At 49.4% G+C, this 18,525-nt stretch overlaps 1 protein-coding gene across 2 annotated transcripts; it reads left to right on the top strand.

Annotated features, from left to right (window-relative positions):
• Positions 1-279: 279 nt before the first annotated feature.
• TMEM114 (transmembrane protein 114) lies at positions 280-17,851 on the top strand. Of its 2 annotated transcripts, XM_049904638.1 has the most exons (4): positions 280-540; positions 850-930; positions 16,151-16,288; positions 17,591-17,851. In XM_049904638.1, exons 1-4 carry the CDS (start codon positions 321-323, stop codon positions 17,821-17,823), a joined length of 672 nt encoding a protein of 223 aa, XP_049760595.1. In that variant the 5' UTR covers positions 280-320; the 3' UTR covers positions 17,824-17,851. The 2 variants fall into 2 exon arrangements, with proteins under 2 accessions (XP_049760595.1, XP_049760596.1); XM_049904639.1 differs by lacking the exon at positions 16,151-16,288.
• Positions 17,852-18,525: the final 674 nt, after the last annotated feature.

The raw sequence follows: 18,525 nt of genomic DNA, 5'->3' as shown, positions 1-18,525 counted from the left end.
AGGGAAGAGGTGGGGGTCTGATGACCATGTGGGTAGGGATGGGAGTTGGGATCTGAGGCGGAGTAAGTGCGGATCTGAGAGCGCAGGTGAGGGTCTGAAGGTGGAGGTGGGGGCCTGAGGGTGCAGGTGAAGGTCTGAGGGGCGGAGCCAGGTCTGAGGGAGGAAGCCCAGTCCAAAGGCTGAGGTTCCAGCCTATGGACGCAGAGGCCCCGGGGGCGGAGCACGGAGGTCCGCGCGGCCGGCGGAGGAGAGGGGAGGCGCAGAGGTGCGGCTCCCCGGCAGCAGGAACCGGCACCGGGGTCCGGGCTCCGGGCTCCGAGATGCGGGTGCACCTGGGCGCTCTGGCCGGGGCGGCGGCGCTCACCGGGGCGCTCAGCTTCGTGCTGCTGGCGGCCGCCATCGGGACGGACTTCTGGTACATCATCGACACCGAGCAGCTGGAGCTCAGCAGCCCGGGGTCGCGGGATCTGGAGGGGGCCGCCAACCGCAGCCAGCCCGAGCCTCTGAGCTCCCACTCCGGCCTCTGGCGGACCTGCCGGGGTAAGGGTGCACCCCAGAGATGGGGGCTGTGGCCGTGAACGCCCCTCTGAGCGGTGCCCTGCTCGCCTGGGACCTGTTGCTTGACCCGCACCCCTCCCCCAAGCCCCAATGCACAAAATGTTATGTCTGGGAGCGGGGCGGCAGAGGACTGGGGCTGCAAACGCCCTTCTGAGAGGTACCCAGCTCTGCCCGGCAACCAGTTGTCTCTCCCCACACCCACCTCAGGTGGAGCATCTCGGCCGGGGGGAAGCCATGGGCTGGGGGTGGAAACTCCAGGGTCCCGGCCCATTGATTTCTCCACCCGTCCAGTTCAGAGCCCGTGCACGCCGCTGATGAACCCCTTCTGGCAGGAGAACGTGACAGTCAGCGACTCCAGCCGACAACTTCTCAGTGAGTCAGGAAGGGAGGGTGGGAATGGAGGAGCACCCCGGATCTGGCCACCAGTCTCCAAACCCTTCTTCCAACAGCTGGGCCAGGGCACTGACAACCAGCAGAAGTGTGTGTGTGGGGTGTGTGTGTGTGTGTGTGCGTGCACGCGTGTGTGTGTGTTACAACCAGGAGGTGGGCGTCCCTGTTGACTTGTGACTTGCACAGTTTAACATTCACTGGACAAACTGATGACTTTCTCTGTGCCAGGCACCATGCTCTGTGCTGGGGAGGGTTGATTAGGACACAGGTCATGTCCTCCAGGAGCTTTCAGTCTAGTGGGGGAGACATGATAGGCAATTACGTTTCAGAGAGACAAATGGCATGAGGGAGGGTGGGTGGGAGCCAGAGGAGGCACCTAAGCCAGCAGGGATCAGGGTGGGGGGGCTCAGATGCTTCCTGGGGGAGGTGGCGTGGAGCTGAATGTGGACAACAGAGTAGGTGCTATCCCACAGGCCAGAAAGCATGTCCCATGTCAGTGTTATTTGTATCTTCAGCACCTAGAACAAGTGCTTGGCAGGGGCAGGAGTGGAGTAAATGTTGATTGATTCCAAACAAATAATTAGGAGGCGTAGAACAGCCCCCTTCGCTCCAGGGGCTGGTGGTGTCTCTCTTGTTCAAGATTCCCCAGCGCCTGGAATCCAGAAAAGGTTTGAGGGTCAAATGCATGAAAGCAAACAGGGGATGTGGAAGGAGAGAAATAAATGTACTAGTTCATATTTGTTGAGGCTTGCCACATATGAGACACTGAGCTAAGTGCTTTTTGTGTATGTCTGCATCGCGTTATTACATCCACCCTATGAAGTAGGTACTATTATTATCTTCATTTTTCCAGTGACAAAACTGACCCCCAGAGAGACACGATAGAGAGGACTGAGTTCCGCAGACCTTGAAAAATAGGGGCTATTTTTGATAGATTTCCTGAAGCTTGGGCATGTGACTCTTAGAATAAAGACAAAGTCCCTAGCATGGTTTACAGGCTGGGCTGAGACCCTGTCCAGCTCCATTCTCCCCTTTGTTGGTTCTTCTCTGCCTATGCTGGCACTGGATCAGTTCCTGGAACATGCTAAGCTTCCTCCTGCCACAGGGACTTTGCACATGCTGTTCCCTCTGCCTGGAGTTTCCCTGCCCTACCCTGCCAGCTTGGCTTGTTGAACTCCTACTCACGATACAGATTGTGTGACTTTTTTGGGTTAAAATCTGACTCTCTCATTGGACTTGTGAGCTCCTGAGGGCAAGGACCATGTCTATCTTGCCACTGCTGAATTCCTAAAATTCAGCACAGAGCTTGGCATATAGTTGGCCTTCAGCCAAGGTTAGCTAAGCAAGTACGAGAGTGAATGCAGACCATGTTATACTATGCCAAAAACAAAACAAAACAAAACAAACCTGTTGCTGTCTAGCCGATTCCGACTCATAGTGATCCTATAGGACAGAGTAGAACTGCCCCACAGGGTATCCAAGGAGCAGGTGGTGGATTCGAACTGCCAACCTTTTGGTTAGCAGCCAAGCTCTTAACCACTGCACCACCAGGGCTCCAGTATTACTCTGTAGGTGGAGGTAAATATGTATTTGTTGAGTGAATGAATGAGTGAACAAATAAGCCAGTACTCTTTCTCTGTAGTGTAGTGGTGTGTGCTGGGAAATACTTAAGCTCTCTAGGGGGTAAAAGTCTTGATTTGTAGTGTTTGCCAATTTCTGTGGTGTAAATACTCCCACTGTGGCCAATTTCAAGCTACCACCAAAATTCCTAAAAATTTAGCAGTTGGCCATCATGAGCGTCGACTGTAACGCACTAGTGCCCAAAGTCCCACAGAAGGAGACATCCCCCAGACACCTGGAATATGCGGGTGGTGGAGGGAAGTTGGGGGTGGAGGAAGGAACTTTGGGTGTCTGTGGAGCACCATTTCGAGAATAACCAAGAGTTTCTGTCTTTGAAGTGAAGGAGATGGGGTCAAATCCCAGCTCAGACCCTTACCAGGACGCTCTGTGATCCCGGGATAGGCGTCCTAACCTCCCTGAGCCTCAATTTCCACATTTATGAGATGTCAAAACTGTGAGGGGTGTGGCTAGGATTCCATGAACTAACCAGATGAAACAGCTGACCTCATATAGTGCCTGGTTAAGGATCCCTGGTGACTCAATGGTTAAGTGCTCAACTGCTAACCAAAAGGTTGGCAATTCAAATGCACCCAACGGCTCTGTGGGATAAAGACCTGGTGATCTGCTACTGTAAAGACTACAGCTTAGAAAACCCTATGAGGCAATTCTACTCTGCCCTATAGGGTCCCTATGAGTTGGAATCAACTCAGCGGTACCCAACAACAACACTAATGCCTGGTTGTTATGGGATCTCTATGTGACTGAAAGAATGATTGGACATAAAAGTACCGTACATAGTAAGTGCTCAGTAAACCTTAGCTCTTGTTACCATTCCTTCCTGCCTCTTTTTCGTTGCTGTAGCACCTGTGGAAGGTCTCTGGGTAGCGCAAGCAGTTTGCTCTCAGCTGCTAACCTAAAGGTTGGCAGTTCGAACCTACCCAGTGGCACCATGGGAGAAAGACCAGGTGATCTGCTTCTGTAAATATTACAACCAAAAAACCCCTAAGGGCAGTTCTACTCTGTAACACATGGGGTTGCCATGAGTTAGAATCAGCTCGAAGGCAACGAGTTTAACATCTGTGCAGTGCTGACCCTCTCCAGGCTGAGTACTAGCATTCAGCCTGCGTATCTCTGGGTAATGTGGCTGGTTAACTGCAGTCAGGATGGGGCTGGCTTCTTTTTGAGACTGATAATGTGACAGTGCTCCTCGCTGTAGGCTTTCGAGAAGACAGGAAGAACTTATATCCAGAATCGGTTCATCCGCTCACCCACAGACCTAGGTATAACCCCTAGGTTTCCCATGAACTAGGCATATGGTCCCCAGCAAGCTCCCGGACCTTTCTGAGCCTCAGTTTCCTCGTGGGCAACATATGATAATTATCATCCCTCCACAGAAGGTGGTTTCGAGGATGAAAAGGGAGAGCGTATTTTAAAGAGCTTAACCCAGTGCCAGCCCCCCTCAAATGCACACTACGTTGTAGCTGCTATTATGACCATTATATCATTCCCGGCAGAGGGCAGGCTACCCCTTCAGGCCACGTGCCTGTTGCAAATCACCCCAGAAAGAACTTTTTCTCAGAATCTTCTTTTCCCCAAAGTGAATTTTAAGCCTAGCCTGATCTGTTTTATTATGTGAAGACATTTCAATCCTTTAAGGACCTGCTGCTGCGGAGGTCAGAGAGGTGAGGCCAGTTGCCAGTTGACAAGCTCTCTGAGTCACAGCTTCCTAGACAAATCCCAGTGCGGTGGCTGGAAAGAGCCCCCGATTTTCACTCCAGGAGAACACAAGTGTGCAGAGCACGTCGGGGTCCAGTCATTTGCTGTGACTGCCTGGCAGACTGGGAGAGCTGTCAAGCCCTGCCGTCTAGCTTGCTTCCTTAGTCTACCCAGCTGCCTGGTGAAGTTGCACATAAACACCAAGCTCCTTCCCCCAACTATTTCCACCAGGTGGCAGAGATAAGTTTTCAATGAAACCGTTTCATTGTCAGCAAAATCGGCCTTGCTTAGGTGTTTTGTATTCTGCAACAGATCTGGGACTTCATGGGTTTGGTTCCTTGGCTAGGGTCTGGAATTATCTTTGGTGGAGGGGAGGTCATCACATTCAGCATAGTGTAAATGAAAGAGCCATGGTCTACAGCCACCAGGATAGCTGTATCTGCCAGGAGTCTTTTGGTGGCAAGTGATAGAAACTCAAATCATATTGGCTTAAACAAGATAAGGAGTTTTGGGTACCTGTAACTGAAAAGTCCAAGCCTGTTGGGATCAGTTTCTTTCATCTTCTCTCTGGCCTTTGCTTTCTTCTTTTCAGTTTCTACTCTCAGCTAAGTCTTCTCCAACCCTAGCAACCTTAGGAGGAGGCTTTTAATTACCAGGAATTCTTCACAACTTCCAGATGGGTCTCTCCTTGGATCAGTTTGAGTCACATGCCCAGTCCTGAGCCAATCACTGTAGCCAGGGAATGGAATGTGCTGATTGGCTGGGCTGAGTCATGTGCTACTTCTAACAAGGGGTGGGTGGGATGAGCCCTATCATAGATAAGGGAGGAGAAGTGGGGAGGGTGGTGCCCTAGAGGCAGATCAGGGTGCTATTGTCAGATGCCCACTGTACTGGCATTTGAATCCAGACTTCACCTCTTACCAGCTAAGTGACTGAAGGTGAGTCACCTGCTTCTCTGAGCCCCCATCTCCATAAACGGGCTGTTCTGGGATGAACCGAGATCACATAAGCAAACATCCAGCGCTGGGCACTACAGGAAGGATGAGCTCAACTCATATCTCCTCCTCCTGCTCTCAGTCAACCTCAGGCTTCTCATCTGTCAAGTGGAACAACAATGGCAGATCCACCTGACTCATTTATTCACTCATCACACATTTATTTCAGCACCCTCAATGTGTCAGGCACTGAGTTAGCTGCCCAAGATAGAACATCGACAAGACAGGCATGGTCCCTGCCCATGGGGAGCTTACAGTGTAGTTGTTGTTAGTTGCTGTCGAGTTGGCTCTGATCCAAGGTAACCTCATGAATAACAGAACGAAACTTTATCCTGGTTCTGCACGATTTTTACAGTCATGGTCTGCTCAAGTCCGTTGTTGCAGCCACTGTGTGCTTTGCGTGCCTTCCAGTGTAAGAGGCTCATCTTCCAGCACTATACTGGACAGTATTCTGTTGTGATCCATAAGGTTTTCACTAATTTTTGGAAGCACATCTCCAGGCCTTTCCTCCTAGCCTAGTCTGGAAGCTCCGCTGAAACCTGTCCACCATGCGTGACTCTGCTGGTATTTGAGATACCAGTGGCATTGCTTCCAACATCACAGCAGCACACAAACTACCTTAGTACAACAAACTGCCAGATGGGTGGTGGACAGTCTAGTGTAGAAGACAGATAGTAAACAAATGGACAAATGAATAAATAAAGGGGTTTCAAATAGTAGTTGGTATCAGGAAATAAAATAGAGTAATATGATAAAGGGTGGTTGAAGGACGGTAAGAGTAACAGCCAACGTTTACAGCCTCAGTGCCCATGGGAGGACATATGCTTTGTAGCCTGTAAAAACGAATATACTAAAGCAGATAGGACACCAGAGACTGTTCTAGCTCTTTACAAGCATCAGCTCATTTAATCTTTGCAACAATCCCACAAGGCGGGTACTAGTATTATCATCTTCATTTTGTAGATGAGGAAATGGAGGGTCAGAGATGTTACGTGAGCCACCCAAGTTTGCACAGTAACTGGCAGAGCTGAGATTTGAACCCAGGCAGTTTTTTTTTTTTTTTTTTTTTTGCAGGCCTACCCTCTTAGAACAGTGCTACACTGAGTATAATTTCAATATAATGTGACTGCGCTAAGACAGGAAGTCATGGGAGCCCAGAGGAGAAGCTCTGAGCCCCCGTTTTTGGGGTTAGAGTCCTGCTTTCCTACTCTGCCTCCTTCAGGGAGGGCACGAGAGACCTGCATTATGAGGAGGGGGACGTAACGCCAAGCCCTGAGGTAGGACTGAGCTTGGTTTGTTCCAGAAACAGGAGGAGGCTAGTGTTTCTGGAGGGCAGTGCAAAAAAGGCTTTCTAGATGCACCTCGTGTTCTTCCCAGCTGCATCTGCCGGGAGTCCATGGGGAAGGCCAGGTCATTTTACAGATAAGGACTGCAGACCCAGAGGGGTCCAACGCCTTGCCCAGGGCCACCCGGCACAGCAGTGACGGAAGTTGACCCAGCTGTCCTCTGAGCAGGTGAGAGTGCATGGTCATGAGATGAGGTTTCCAGCTTTCTGGGTGCTGGGCTGTCTGCAGTGACTGGGAAAATTAAAAACCGCCGTCCCATGATGCCTGGAGCAAATTGCAATTGTGGAGATGGGTGGGGGAGACAGAACAGGAGAAGGGATTGGGAACATAAGGGCTGAAGAGGAGGCTGCCTAGGCCCTGGGGGAAATTCTCAGTGTGATTTATGTATAGCTATGCTGGGGGATGGGTAGCCCTAGTGGTACAGTAGTTAAGAGCTTGGCTGCTAACAAAAAGGGTTAGCAGTTCGAATCTACCAGCCACTCCTTGGAAACTCTATGGGGTAGTTCTACTCTGTCCTATAGGGTTTCTATGAGTTGGGATCAACTTGGAGGCAACGGGTTTGGCTTTGGTTTTGGTGCTGGGAGGTGAGTGGGGGGAAGGAGAGTGTGGAGGTGGCTGTAGGCCTCAGGTCCTTCACTCCTTCAGGCTGGAAGCTTGGGCTTCAGGCTGCCTCTTCCAATGAAATGCTACCTTTTAAACTTAAAAAAAAAAAGAATTTATACTCAAAGCAATTCCACTTCTCGGCATCTACCACACGAGCACCAACAGGCTTCTAAGAAGTGGCATTTTTATAATGGTGAAAAACAAGATACAACCATGGATGGACATATACTTTGGATGGAAATATTATATAGCTGGTGAAAAGAATATATTCTCGTGGCCAGAATGCCTAGATGCACTGTGGAATGAAAAGAGAAAGTTACAGACTGATATGGGAAGCATGGGGGTCCCCGAGTGGTGCAGATGGTTAGTGTGCTTGGCTGCTAACTGAAAGACTGAAGGTTTGAGTCCACTCAGAGGTGCCTTGGAAGAAAGGCCTGGTGATCTACTTCTGAAAAATCATACTATGGAGCACAGTTCTACTCTGACACACGTGGACTCACATGAATTGGAGCTGACTTGACGGCAGCTGGAACTGGATGGCCAGTATGAAGCCATCTGTGACCTCCCAGTCCTAGAGTTACGAACGAGATTTGTTCCCAAGTCTGTCTTTAAGTCGAATTTGTAGGTAAGTTGGAAAAGGTACATATGGTTCTTAGTAAAAAAAAAAATTAAAACATTTAACGCTAAATAGGAACCTTAGCTATGGACAGTGAATAAGGAAGACCGAAGAAGAATTGACACCTTTAAATTATGGTGTTCACTAAGAATACTGAATATACCATGGACTGCCAGGAGAGCGAACAAATCTGTCTTGGAAGAAGTATAGCCAGAGTGCTCCTTAGAAGTGAGGATGGCGAGACCTCGTCTCACGTACTTTGGACATGTTGTCAGGAGGGACCAGTCCCTGGAGAAGGACATCACGCTTGGTAAAGCAGAGGGTCAGTAAAAAAGAAGAAGACCCTCGACAAGACGGGTTGACATAGGGGCTGCAACAGTGGGCTCAAACACAGCAATGACTGTGAGGATGGCACGGGACTGGGCAGTGTTTTGTTCTGTTGTACATAGGGTCGCCGTGAGTTGGAACAGGCTTAACAGCATCCAGCAACAACAATGGTCAAATGTTTGTCTTAGTGTATAGTATATACTTTACTTTTCTGTGCATATAAAACACTGCCGAACCGTATTTTCACGAGCGTCACAGAGTAGAGCGTGCGTTAGTTATTATGAACCATTGTATTTATTTTATATTTTAATATAATAGTTTTCTTGGCAGTCCATACTTAAGTACGAGTTGTCCATAAGTCTGACATTCCTACCCCAGAGAATGGCTGCATACTTTTTCTCTGGGGGGATGCCAAAATTTTAAGATGTACCTTTATTTTCTGGGCCATCAAGAAAGAAAAGCCTAAGGTACTTGAGGATAAGAAAGGAATAATTATTCCTATATTCAGTGCTCACGTGGCTTTGCAAAGTGGGTCCATGGCCCAGCTGACAGATGAGGAGACAGGCTGGAGAGAGAAAGCCATTCGTACACTTGCGGTGGAGCCCGACTTTGAAGCCAGGTGTCTGTACACTCCCTCTCTTTCCAGCTGACAACAACACATCTTGGAGAACTTGGCGACACCTAAGACGCAGTCCCCATTCCTGGCCCTGAGGAGCTACCTACTTCCTTGCCAGATGACAGACTCAAGGGCAGATATTTACAAAAACTAAAAAAAATAAAAACAAAAATAAAAAATCCACTACCTCACCAGGCATAATAAGCGAATCTCTCTGAGACCTTTCTCCAGTTTTAAAGGCTCATTGGCAAGGTTTGAAAATAAAGATAATGACATTTTCCCCCACTGGGAAATGGTTCCTGAGACTTTCCTCTTTTTCTGGAGCTTCTGATGTTTCTGGGGAAAAGGTATGTCCCTGCTCTCCTTAAAAGCAGAACTATTACTTTGCTACCCACCCCGAGTCTCCCTGACCTCGAAAGCGTCGTGGAAGCTGGTTTTTCCATTGAGCAGTGCTTTGAACAGTGTGTTAATGCAACAGTCACAAACTCAGCTTTCCTTGGTGTGAGCATCTTGGCTTCTTTCTGGGTTTGCTTTTTTCTTTATTTGCAACAACGTTTTTGAGTTGAAAAGATCTCTTCATGCTTGGGTCCACATTTTTCCTTGGTGAAACAATGACTTTCAACATTTTTGTTAATTCTGTCATGATCACAGCTTTCATTTACTGAGCTCCTAGTGTGGGCCATCCTAGTTGGTTGAATGGTAGCCCCCCAAAAATATAGGTCCAAGCCCTAACCCCTGGCACCTGTAAATGGGACTTTATTTGGAAAAAGTGTCTTTGAAGATGTCATTAAGGATCTTGGATGAGGTCCTCCTGGATGAACCGGATGAGCCCTAAATCCGATGACAAGTGTCCTTATAAAAAGAGGTGAAATGCAGAGGAGAGAAGAGGTGAAGGCTGTAGGGGATTGACTTGTGCCTCCCCCAACTGCCGACCCCTGGTACCTGTCAATGTGACCTTATTTGGAAATAGTCTTTGCAGATGGAATCAAGTTAAGGTGAGGTCATACTGCATTAGGGTGGGCCTAGAATCCAGTGACTGGTGTCCTTAAAAGAGAAAGGAGAGGGGGACTTGGATACAGAGGCACGTAGGCACACAAGGAAGAAGACCATGTGCAGAGATTGGGGGGATGCCGCCTCAAACCAAGGAATGCCAGGAGCCACCAGAACCTGGAAGAGGCAAGGAAGGATTCTTCCCTAGAGAGAGCCCTCAGGAATGGCAGAGCTGAGACTAAAATGCAGGAATCGGGAATCTTGCTTTCAAGCGCAATCCTGAATCCATTCCCTAAGTCTTTACTCTCCAGCTCGTCCAAGGCAGAGCATCCTGGGAACCAGCTTTGGGGTTCCCAGAGGAGGAAGAAGGTGATAGATCGGCTGCGCCCCCAGCCGGTGCTTACCCAAGTATTCTCATGCAGTCCTCACCCCAAGGTGGGTTTCACCCGTCTCCGTTTTCCAAAGAAGGAGACGGAGGCTCAGAGGAAAGAAGCAGCTTGACCAAAGTCACATTGCTAGTAAGAACTGAACTCCAGTCTGACTCCAAATTCCCCTCTCTTTCTTCTATGATTCAGAGCCCTGGTGGCACAGTGGTTAAGAACTACGACTGCTAACCAAAAGTTCAGTAGTTCTAATCCAACAGCTGCCCCTTGTAAACCCTATGGGGCAGTTCTACTCTGTCCTATAGGGTCCCTATTGAGTCAGAATCGACTCCACGGCAACAGGTTTGTTTGTTTGTTTTCTTTGATTCACTGCTTCTCCATCGCCCATATTCTCAAGTGGAGGGGTTATCATTTCAACTTAGTCAGCCACCCTTGAACTCATTCACCACTGTCTTTGTGTTTTTTAAGACACTTACTGCGTTCCCTGCACTACAGGCATTCATGTCTCCATTTGACATTCCCTTCTGAATGATAAGTTCCAAGGAGCCAAGAATCACATCTGATTCAGTTTTGCACATCTGCGGTACCAAAGCCCAATATACTGCACATATTAGATGCTCAGCAAATGCTCAGCCTGCCCATTCATTCATTCTCTCCTTCACTAATTCAGTCATCTGCTTCACTAATACTTACCAAGCATCTACTGTGTTCTAGGCTGTGTGTGAGTTGTTGGACATTCAAGAATGCAAAAATACACCATGACAGAGAAATTTCCAGGGCCTTCCTGGCCTTGATTCCTCCCCATCTTTGCCTGGGACAGCCCTTTGCCCATTACTAATGCTCTCTAGCCAGAGACCACCGGGAACACACCGGTAGCTGAACCAAAACCTAAAAACAAAAAAACCCAAACTCATTGCCATTGAGTCGATTCCGACTCATAGTGACCCTATAGGACAGAGTGGAGCTGCCCCATAGGGTTTCCAAGGAGTGGCTGGTGGATTCGAACTGCTGGCCTTTTGGTTAGCAGCTGAGCTCTTAACCACTGCGCCACTGGGGCAGGTAGGGTTTATTGCTCGTTACAACAGAGGAGAACACATGCCATGGGCACTTGTGGGGCAGCTCAGTAAGAGGGTGTTAGGAAGAAGCTGTCCTGGGATTTGAGCTTTAGTTGGGTGATTTTGGAGAGGGTCTAAGGAGTGGGGTTCTCTTTGGATTGTGTGCTGTCAGTGGGGATAGCTCTATGATTGGGCATCTCAGCCTACAGGGAGGTCAGATTGGAGTGAAGCTAAAGGTGGAACTGTGAAAGAAGCAGCAGTCGTAGTGCCTGGGGGAGGAGGGTGTTTGGTATTGTGTGGGTGGCATGATGACTTTGCTTTTCTCTGCGCCTAGACAACATCGTGCGGGGGCTGGCTTTGTCTCACTGTGTCATGGCCTCAGGTGACCCCATCTGATGGGGGAGTCCTGTGAGATTGTTGATGTGCAGCAGCAGGATGGCATGGCCCAGTGGTCAGCGCCAGGCCAGTTCCCGGAGCTCAGGGGCCCTGCTTCTGTCTCATCATCTAGGGGCTTGTCAGAGCTTTGTGCTGAATGAGGATCAGGCCTGGTGTTCTCAGGTCTGAGTTTGGTTATAATAGCATTCCTATAGTATTAAATGGTTTATAAACACAGTTGATGGTAGGTGCTGTTGAGTCGATTTTGACTCACAGTGACCCCATGTGACATTTCTGAGTTATTTACTGAAGCAATGAATGGATACGTGGGGTGACCAGTTGTCCTGGCTAACTCTGACTGGCTCTGCTATGTATATGCCTGTGGTTATGGTAGATACTTTAATGCCTGTTGATATGGTTTGACTCTCAAAAGTGTTGTGATTTGGATGGTAAACCATATAGTACTCAGTACATAGGAGAGAAACTGCTTGTGACTTGCTCATTTTTGTCCCCACACCAGTGATCAGCATAAAGCAAAACTTAGAACAGACACCCTGTGTCTGGGGGATCAGTGGGCAGGGCTTTTCAACCATATTTTATGGATGAGGCTCAGAGTGGTCTAGTCATTTGTCCAAGGTCACCCAGCTTGTATTTCACAGACTCACAACTAAGTGGCCTTTTGACCACACACACACTCCTCCCCCCGACTGCCTGCCCACCACCTCCCAAATATCTCATTCTCCAGAAATTTGACACTTTTCCATATCCACATTCCGAAGGAGAACATCTTTCCCAAGCACATTCAGAGGTGCAGTTGGAGGTGGACCCATTTCCAAGTGGAAGAGAACTTGGAATGGATATTCATGTTCCAAGCCCACAGTCCGCAAAGTAACAGAGGAAAAGGCACACACACCAATGAAACCCAACTTCAGCAGGAGATTTTACAGCTCTCCCTCCGGAGCCTGTTCTTACCCGGACGTTTAATTGGAAGTGTACGTCAAGTCCGCCCACAGCATGTCTGGGGAACTCAAAAACGGGGCCGCCAGGGCTGAACCAACTCTGGGAAACCTAATTAATTTCTGAATGAGAAATAATTTCATTTCCTAGCCACAGTCTGGAGGTGAATGCCAGGCATAGGGGAGATCTTACAGGACCAGGCTTCCGCGCCAGCTGCTGTCCTTCTCTGCCCAAGTTTTTTTCTTAAAAAAGAAAGAAAGAGAGGACAACAACAACAACAACAACAACAAAAAAACAGACAGACCAAAGGTCTTGTCATCTGTAATCACATTCCATTTTGTGACTCACCAAGGCATTGGGGGATTGGAGACAAAGTGATTTGATCGCTGTGGAGGCTAAATCATCATCATCATCATCATCACACCACCATCATCATCATTTATTTCATGCTCTCTCAATGGGGCCCTCTAGTGAGCATCTTACCTACATTGCTCCGGGTTGCCCTGTTGTCTTTATATGTATTGTTCTTATGATAAGATGCTTAGGTTGCCCTGAAAGATGAGAAGAAAGCATTTCTTCTCATACCCATCTTGTTGCCAAAAGATTTAAAAAGGCTCAGCACTCAGCTCATGGTAAACAACCAATAAATATTTGACAAATGAATGAATGGTTAAAAAAAGAATCATGTAATTGTTCCCCTTTCTGCCTTGGCTACCAGGAAGCTCAGAGCCAAACTGGTGGCAACTGCCTAGACTTTAAGACCTCTACTTCCTTTCTCCCTCCTTCCCTCCTGCCTTCTCTCTTCTCCTCTCCTTCCTCACTCCCCCCCACCATTGGTCTTGATTTTCATATAATTCATTCTTTTCCATTTTCCCATTTTGCAGGTTGTGTTTATCTTTGACTACTTTGCCTTAGGAGTTCTCTGGAAACTACCTCAGAGCCTTTTATGGATGAGGCAAGATAAGTAATGATTCAACCCAGGACTCTGCTTATTAGACCAATCCTCTTGGCCTGGAAACCAGGGGACAGCATCTCTGTCTCTTTCTGATTTGCTTTATTCCACAAATCACAAGGTCCCCACACCCAGAGAACAATGGTGTCCCCGCCCCCCTCTTTGGTCTGGGCCCAGGCTTTCACCTGGTAGAGTCCCCACTCCCCCATCCAAGGAGCTTGCACGGGGTGCCTCCTTGGGGTAATGAACATGTTCTTGAAAAGAGAAGGGAACTGGTTCTCCCGTCAGAGCAGCCACCCTCTGTATACCAATCATTTCCCAACGATCGGCAAATGCTGTCCTCAAAATGCCACACCGAAGCCCATAGCAGTCCCACAGCTGTCAAGTCAGAGCCAAGACGCAAACCAAGGTCAGCCAAGTCCCAGCACCCCACTGCTGTGAATGATCATGTGTGCGACGATCGGTTTCATGACTTCTCCCTCATTCAGATGCCAGCTCGATCGCATTCATGGGATTCATCCCTTCAACATTCACTGGGTGTCAGCTGTGCTCTGAGCATCTTGTGGTTGTCGGGATTCCAAGGTAGATCCCAGTCTCTTGCTTCAAACAGATGTGGAGACAGATGTGCAAACACATTTCATCCCATCCATGAAAATCTACTCAACATAATGAGACAGCGCAGAGGAAGGAGGGCTTAACCCTGTTGGGGGCTATCTAGGAAGGCTTCCTAGAGGAGGTGATGTCAAAGCTGGATGCTGAAAGGTGAAAGGTGTTTGCCAGGTGGCAAGGGCAGGGGGTACCCTTTCTGGAGCAGGACATGATTGTCTCCAGCTGACAGATGAGGCAGTGGAGGTACCAGAGGGTAGCACCAGTGGAGGGAGGCCTACTGTGGCCCTTCTCATGGGGTTATACCGAGGCAGATGCCCTCGAGGTGCTTGAAGCCGGCTGCTCTCGTCCTGATAACAATGATCTCATTGGAGTTGCTGCTGGAGAAATTAATGAAGGACAGTGATGATTACGATTTGGTTTCTCAGAAAGTCTGTCCCCGATGCTAGGAAGTGTGGCTGTGTCCTCCAAGGAGAAACAATGGGGAAGATTCTGAAAGAAGAACAAATTGACTATTGAAATGTCCTCATACAGAATCAAGTGGGAATAAAAACGGGCCTCTCCAGCAACATCTACAACATACGATCCAGCTGGTGGGAAAGCGTAGCCCTCACATGTCGGGGTTCATTTGCTTTTGGTGTATAGACACATAGTTGGATTTTATGTTTCTCTGCCCAGGTCTCCTGCTGAGCGAAACAAGGCCTCCAGGAACTGGTTTCGTCACTGGATGTAGGGCCCATACTAATCCGGGGTTATCTCATCTCCAGACTCTTAATTCCATGTGCAAAGACCCTTTTTTAAATCACATCACACTCACAGGTCCCGGGTAGACATATCCTTTGGGGGCCACCAGTCGACCCACTGCACCCTTCTACAGTCTGTTTTCAATATAGCAGCCCAAGTGGTCCTGTAAAAAGTAAAGTGAAATACTGTAGTTCTTTGACCACAGACCACTGGGAAGTTCCTACCTAATTCAGAGGAAGTCAGAGCCCTCCCATTCAGAGGAAGCCGGAGCCCTCCTATTCAGAGGAAGTCGGAGTCCTCCCATTCAGAGGAAGTCGGAGTCCTCCCATTCAGAGGAAGTCGGAGTCCTCCCAGTGGCTTCTAAGCCCCAGTTAACACTGCCTCATCCCCTACTGTTCTTCCCGTTGTTCGTCACCCCTCCCAGGCACCCTGCTGTAGGGCACCTCACATCTCAGGGGCTCTGCACCCCCAGTGCTGGGTGGCAGCCCCCTCGCCTCCTTCTGGTCTTTGCTCAAATGTTGCTTCCTCCTTGAAGCCATTAAATTTCCACCCAACACTCCCTTCCTGCTCTATTTTGCCTCTTGTACTTGTCGTCTCCTCTCAGCTATGTCATTTACTTATAACATTTGTTTACTGCCTGGCTCTGCTCACTAGAATGTCAGCTCTAGAGGGGCAGAGGGTGTGGTTTACTCAAGACTAAATCCGCAGTGCCGGGAACAGTGCCTGGAACAGTGTGCACGTGATAAACGTTTGTTGAGTGAATGAACAATGACAACAGGCCGTACTTCACAGGGGTGTGTGAGGATTGAGATGACGCTTATAAAACTCACAGTAAGCCTCAATAACATCATCATCATCATCAGAAAAAAGAAGTGCCATCAAGTCAACCGACGAATGGCGACCCCATGTGCGTCAGAGTAGAACTATACTCCATAGGGTTTTCAGTGGCTGATTTTTGAAAAGTAGATTACCAGGCCTATCTTCTGAGGTGCCTTTGGGTGGACTTGAACCTCCAACCTCTCAGGTAGTAGCTGAGCATGTTAATTGTTTGCACCACCCAGGGACTCCCATCATTAGAAGCGGTAGTAGTGATAGCAGTAGGGGAAGTTGCAGAAGGTACTTTTTTTTTTTATAGTAGTTAACTTTTCCCAGCATTCCGGTGAGTGTCGATTAAGTGAAGGATGGTAGCGATGCTCCCTGCCTGGTGTCCTCTGTGTCCCCTCCAGTCATGCATGAGACGTTTGTGATTCTGCTGCCTCTCAGCCTGACTCTCCCCCTGGTGTCCTCTGTGTCCCCTCCAGTCATGCACGGGACGTTTGTGATTCTGCTGCCTCTCAGCCTGATCATCATGGTCTTTGGGGGCATGACGGGCTTTCTGAGCTTCCTCGTCAGAGCCTACCTCTTACTTGTGCTCACCGGGGTCCTCTTCCTCTTTGGAGGTAGGCGCCCCCTGCCTGGGGCCCAGGAGGGGCTGGGCAGGGCAGGGCACAATCCTCAGCGGGAGGGACGGTCCCCATCGCCTCTCTGGACTCAATTTCCCTATCTGTGATATCACACATCTGGAAGTAAGAGTGGTTTAGAACACAGGGCCCTTGGGTCTTTGATTCCAAGAAAGAAGAAGTGGGTGGGCGAGGTCCTGAGAATCGTTTTTCATTATTTCACAAAAGAAGCTGGCCAAGTGGCCTTTGCTGCACTCATGGCAGCTTCCAGCTTTAGGGCTGGGGACTGGCGGGAGACTCTGGCTCTAGCCACCCCGCTTTCTCATTCTGATCTGTTGCGACAGAGACTGCTGATTGATTAGAACACAGGCAACACAAACAATGGCCGGGTTACTACAGTCTGTTTGGCAGAGTGGAGCTTTCAAAACTGAGATCCAGCCCACAGCTGTTTGTTCCATGGCTCTCTGTACTGCCTGTGGGTTTGAAATGGTTCATCAGTGACAAAAAGGAAAAGAGGGTGGTGAGACACACACACACATACAAATTGCAGTTCACAGAGAGGAAAAATAAAAGCAGTGCTCGGAGGTGAAAATATTGTGAAGTTCTGGGCTCCTCAACTACCCACAATTACTGTTAACATTGGCATGGATAGTTCACCAAATTAATTAATTCTCTAACCCAGCACGACCTAGGAGAACTTTCCCTGATGGCGAGGTGTTCTCTGATCAGGTCTGCCCATCTAGGAGCGATGGGCCACAAGTGGCTCCTGAGCCCTTGACATGTGGCAAGTGTGAAACAGGAACTAGGTCATTAGTTAAATGAATTTAAACTTAACTAGCCACCTGTGGCCAGTGGTTACTGTATTGGACAGAGTAGGTCTAAATGCCTATTTGTCCAGGGCCTACTGTGTGCCGGGCATTGTTCTAGGTGCTGGGGAGCCGAGGATGTTCTTGAGCTCACAGCCTGTTTGAGGGGGGCAGACATCAGTTAAATAGTTACAGAGAAAAATGCAAAATTGCAGTCCTGACCAGGGCAGCTTGGAGGGGTGTGTGGGGCTGTGGAATTGCTGGGAGGTTTGACCAGGGCAGCCTAGGAATGGTGGGCAGTGACATGTAAGCTGAGACATGGAGGATGGATGGCAGTCGCCTATGGCAGGAGGGGTGGGGAGGGCGCCCCAGGCGCAAAGGCCCTGTAATGGGAAGGACATGGGCCCTGGGTGAGGCCAGTGTGGCTAAGCAGGGAGAGCGAGGAGGAGGGCCGTGCGGGGAGGTGTGACCTGGTGTCCTTTTGCCGCCCCTGCAGCCATGGTGACCCTCGCTGGGATCAGCATCTACATCGCGTACTCGGCCGCTGCCTTCCAGGAGGCGCTGTGTCTCCTGGAGGAGAAGGCCCTCCTGGACCAGGTGGACATCCGCTTCGGCTGGTCCCTGGCCCTGGGCTGGATCAGCTTCGTCGCCGAGCTGCTCACCGGGGGGGCCTTCCTGGCAGCAGCCCGAGAGCTCAGCCTGAGACGGAGGCAGGACCAGGCCATATGAGCCCAGACATCCGGTGGTGGTGGAGGAGGAAAGGGTCTGGCCTGGGGGGCCTCACGGACCTATCTCAGGTGGCTGTGCCCTCCTCTTCCTCAAAGGCCCCTGCGGAGGCCAGGGACCATTCCGCCATCCCCTGTGGGCTGAGCTCTGGGTTTGGCTGTTGTCTTAGTGCACTGCACATGTGTCCTTGTATGTGTGCGTCTCTGTGGGCTGGTGGGGGGAGGGCATGCCGAACCCCTGTAACCTAAAATAATGATACTAACCCCTTAAAATTTGCCATTGCTATGTTCCAAACTCTGCAGTAGGTTGCATTCGATAAAAGTCTTCAGAAAGAGGTGGCCTGGCATTTGGACTTCTCACACATTCCGGGGGATATTATTGAAGTGGAACTCTGATTCAGTGAGCTGGAGCTGGGCCCTGAGATCCCGCGTGTCTGCAGCTTCCAGGTCAGGCTGAGGCTACTGGTCTGCGGACCACACTTTGAGCAGCGAGGATTTGTGAAGTATAACATACATGCACGAATGGACACACATATGTATGCACACACACATGCACACATACATGCACAAATGGACACACATGCACACACGCATGCACAAATGTATACATATATGCACGCACATGCACACATATGCACAGATGTACACACACATGCACAGATGTACACACATACATGCACACACACGCACAGATGTACATACACAT

The sequence above is a fragment of the Elephas maximus genome, chromosome 12 (assembly GCF_024166365.1).
Source record: "Elephas maximus indicus isolate mEleMax1 chromosome 12, mEleMax1 primary haplotype, whole genome shotgun sequence".
NCBI classification, from domain to species: domain Eukaryota; kingdom Metazoa; phylum Chordata; class Mammalia; order Proboscidea; family Elephantidae; genus Elephas; species Elephas maximus.
This window is presented reverse-complemented; position numbering and strand designations above follow the sequence as displayed.

Bases quoted from the DNA above. Each gene is read 5' to 3' on its own strand.
- TMEM114 (XM_049904638.1), top strand. From the start codon at position 321: ATGCGGGTGCACCTGGGCGCTCTGGCCGGGGCGGCGGCGCTCACCGGG. The intron at 931-16,150 runs GTGAGTCAGGAA...TGTCCCCTCCAG, and splicing joins CTCCAGCCGACAACTTCTCA to TCATGCACGGGACGTTTGTG. The intron at 16,289-17,590 runs GTAGGCGCCCCC...CCGCCCCTGCAG, and splicing joins GGTCCTCTTCCTCTTTGGAG to CCATGGTGACCCTCGCTGGG.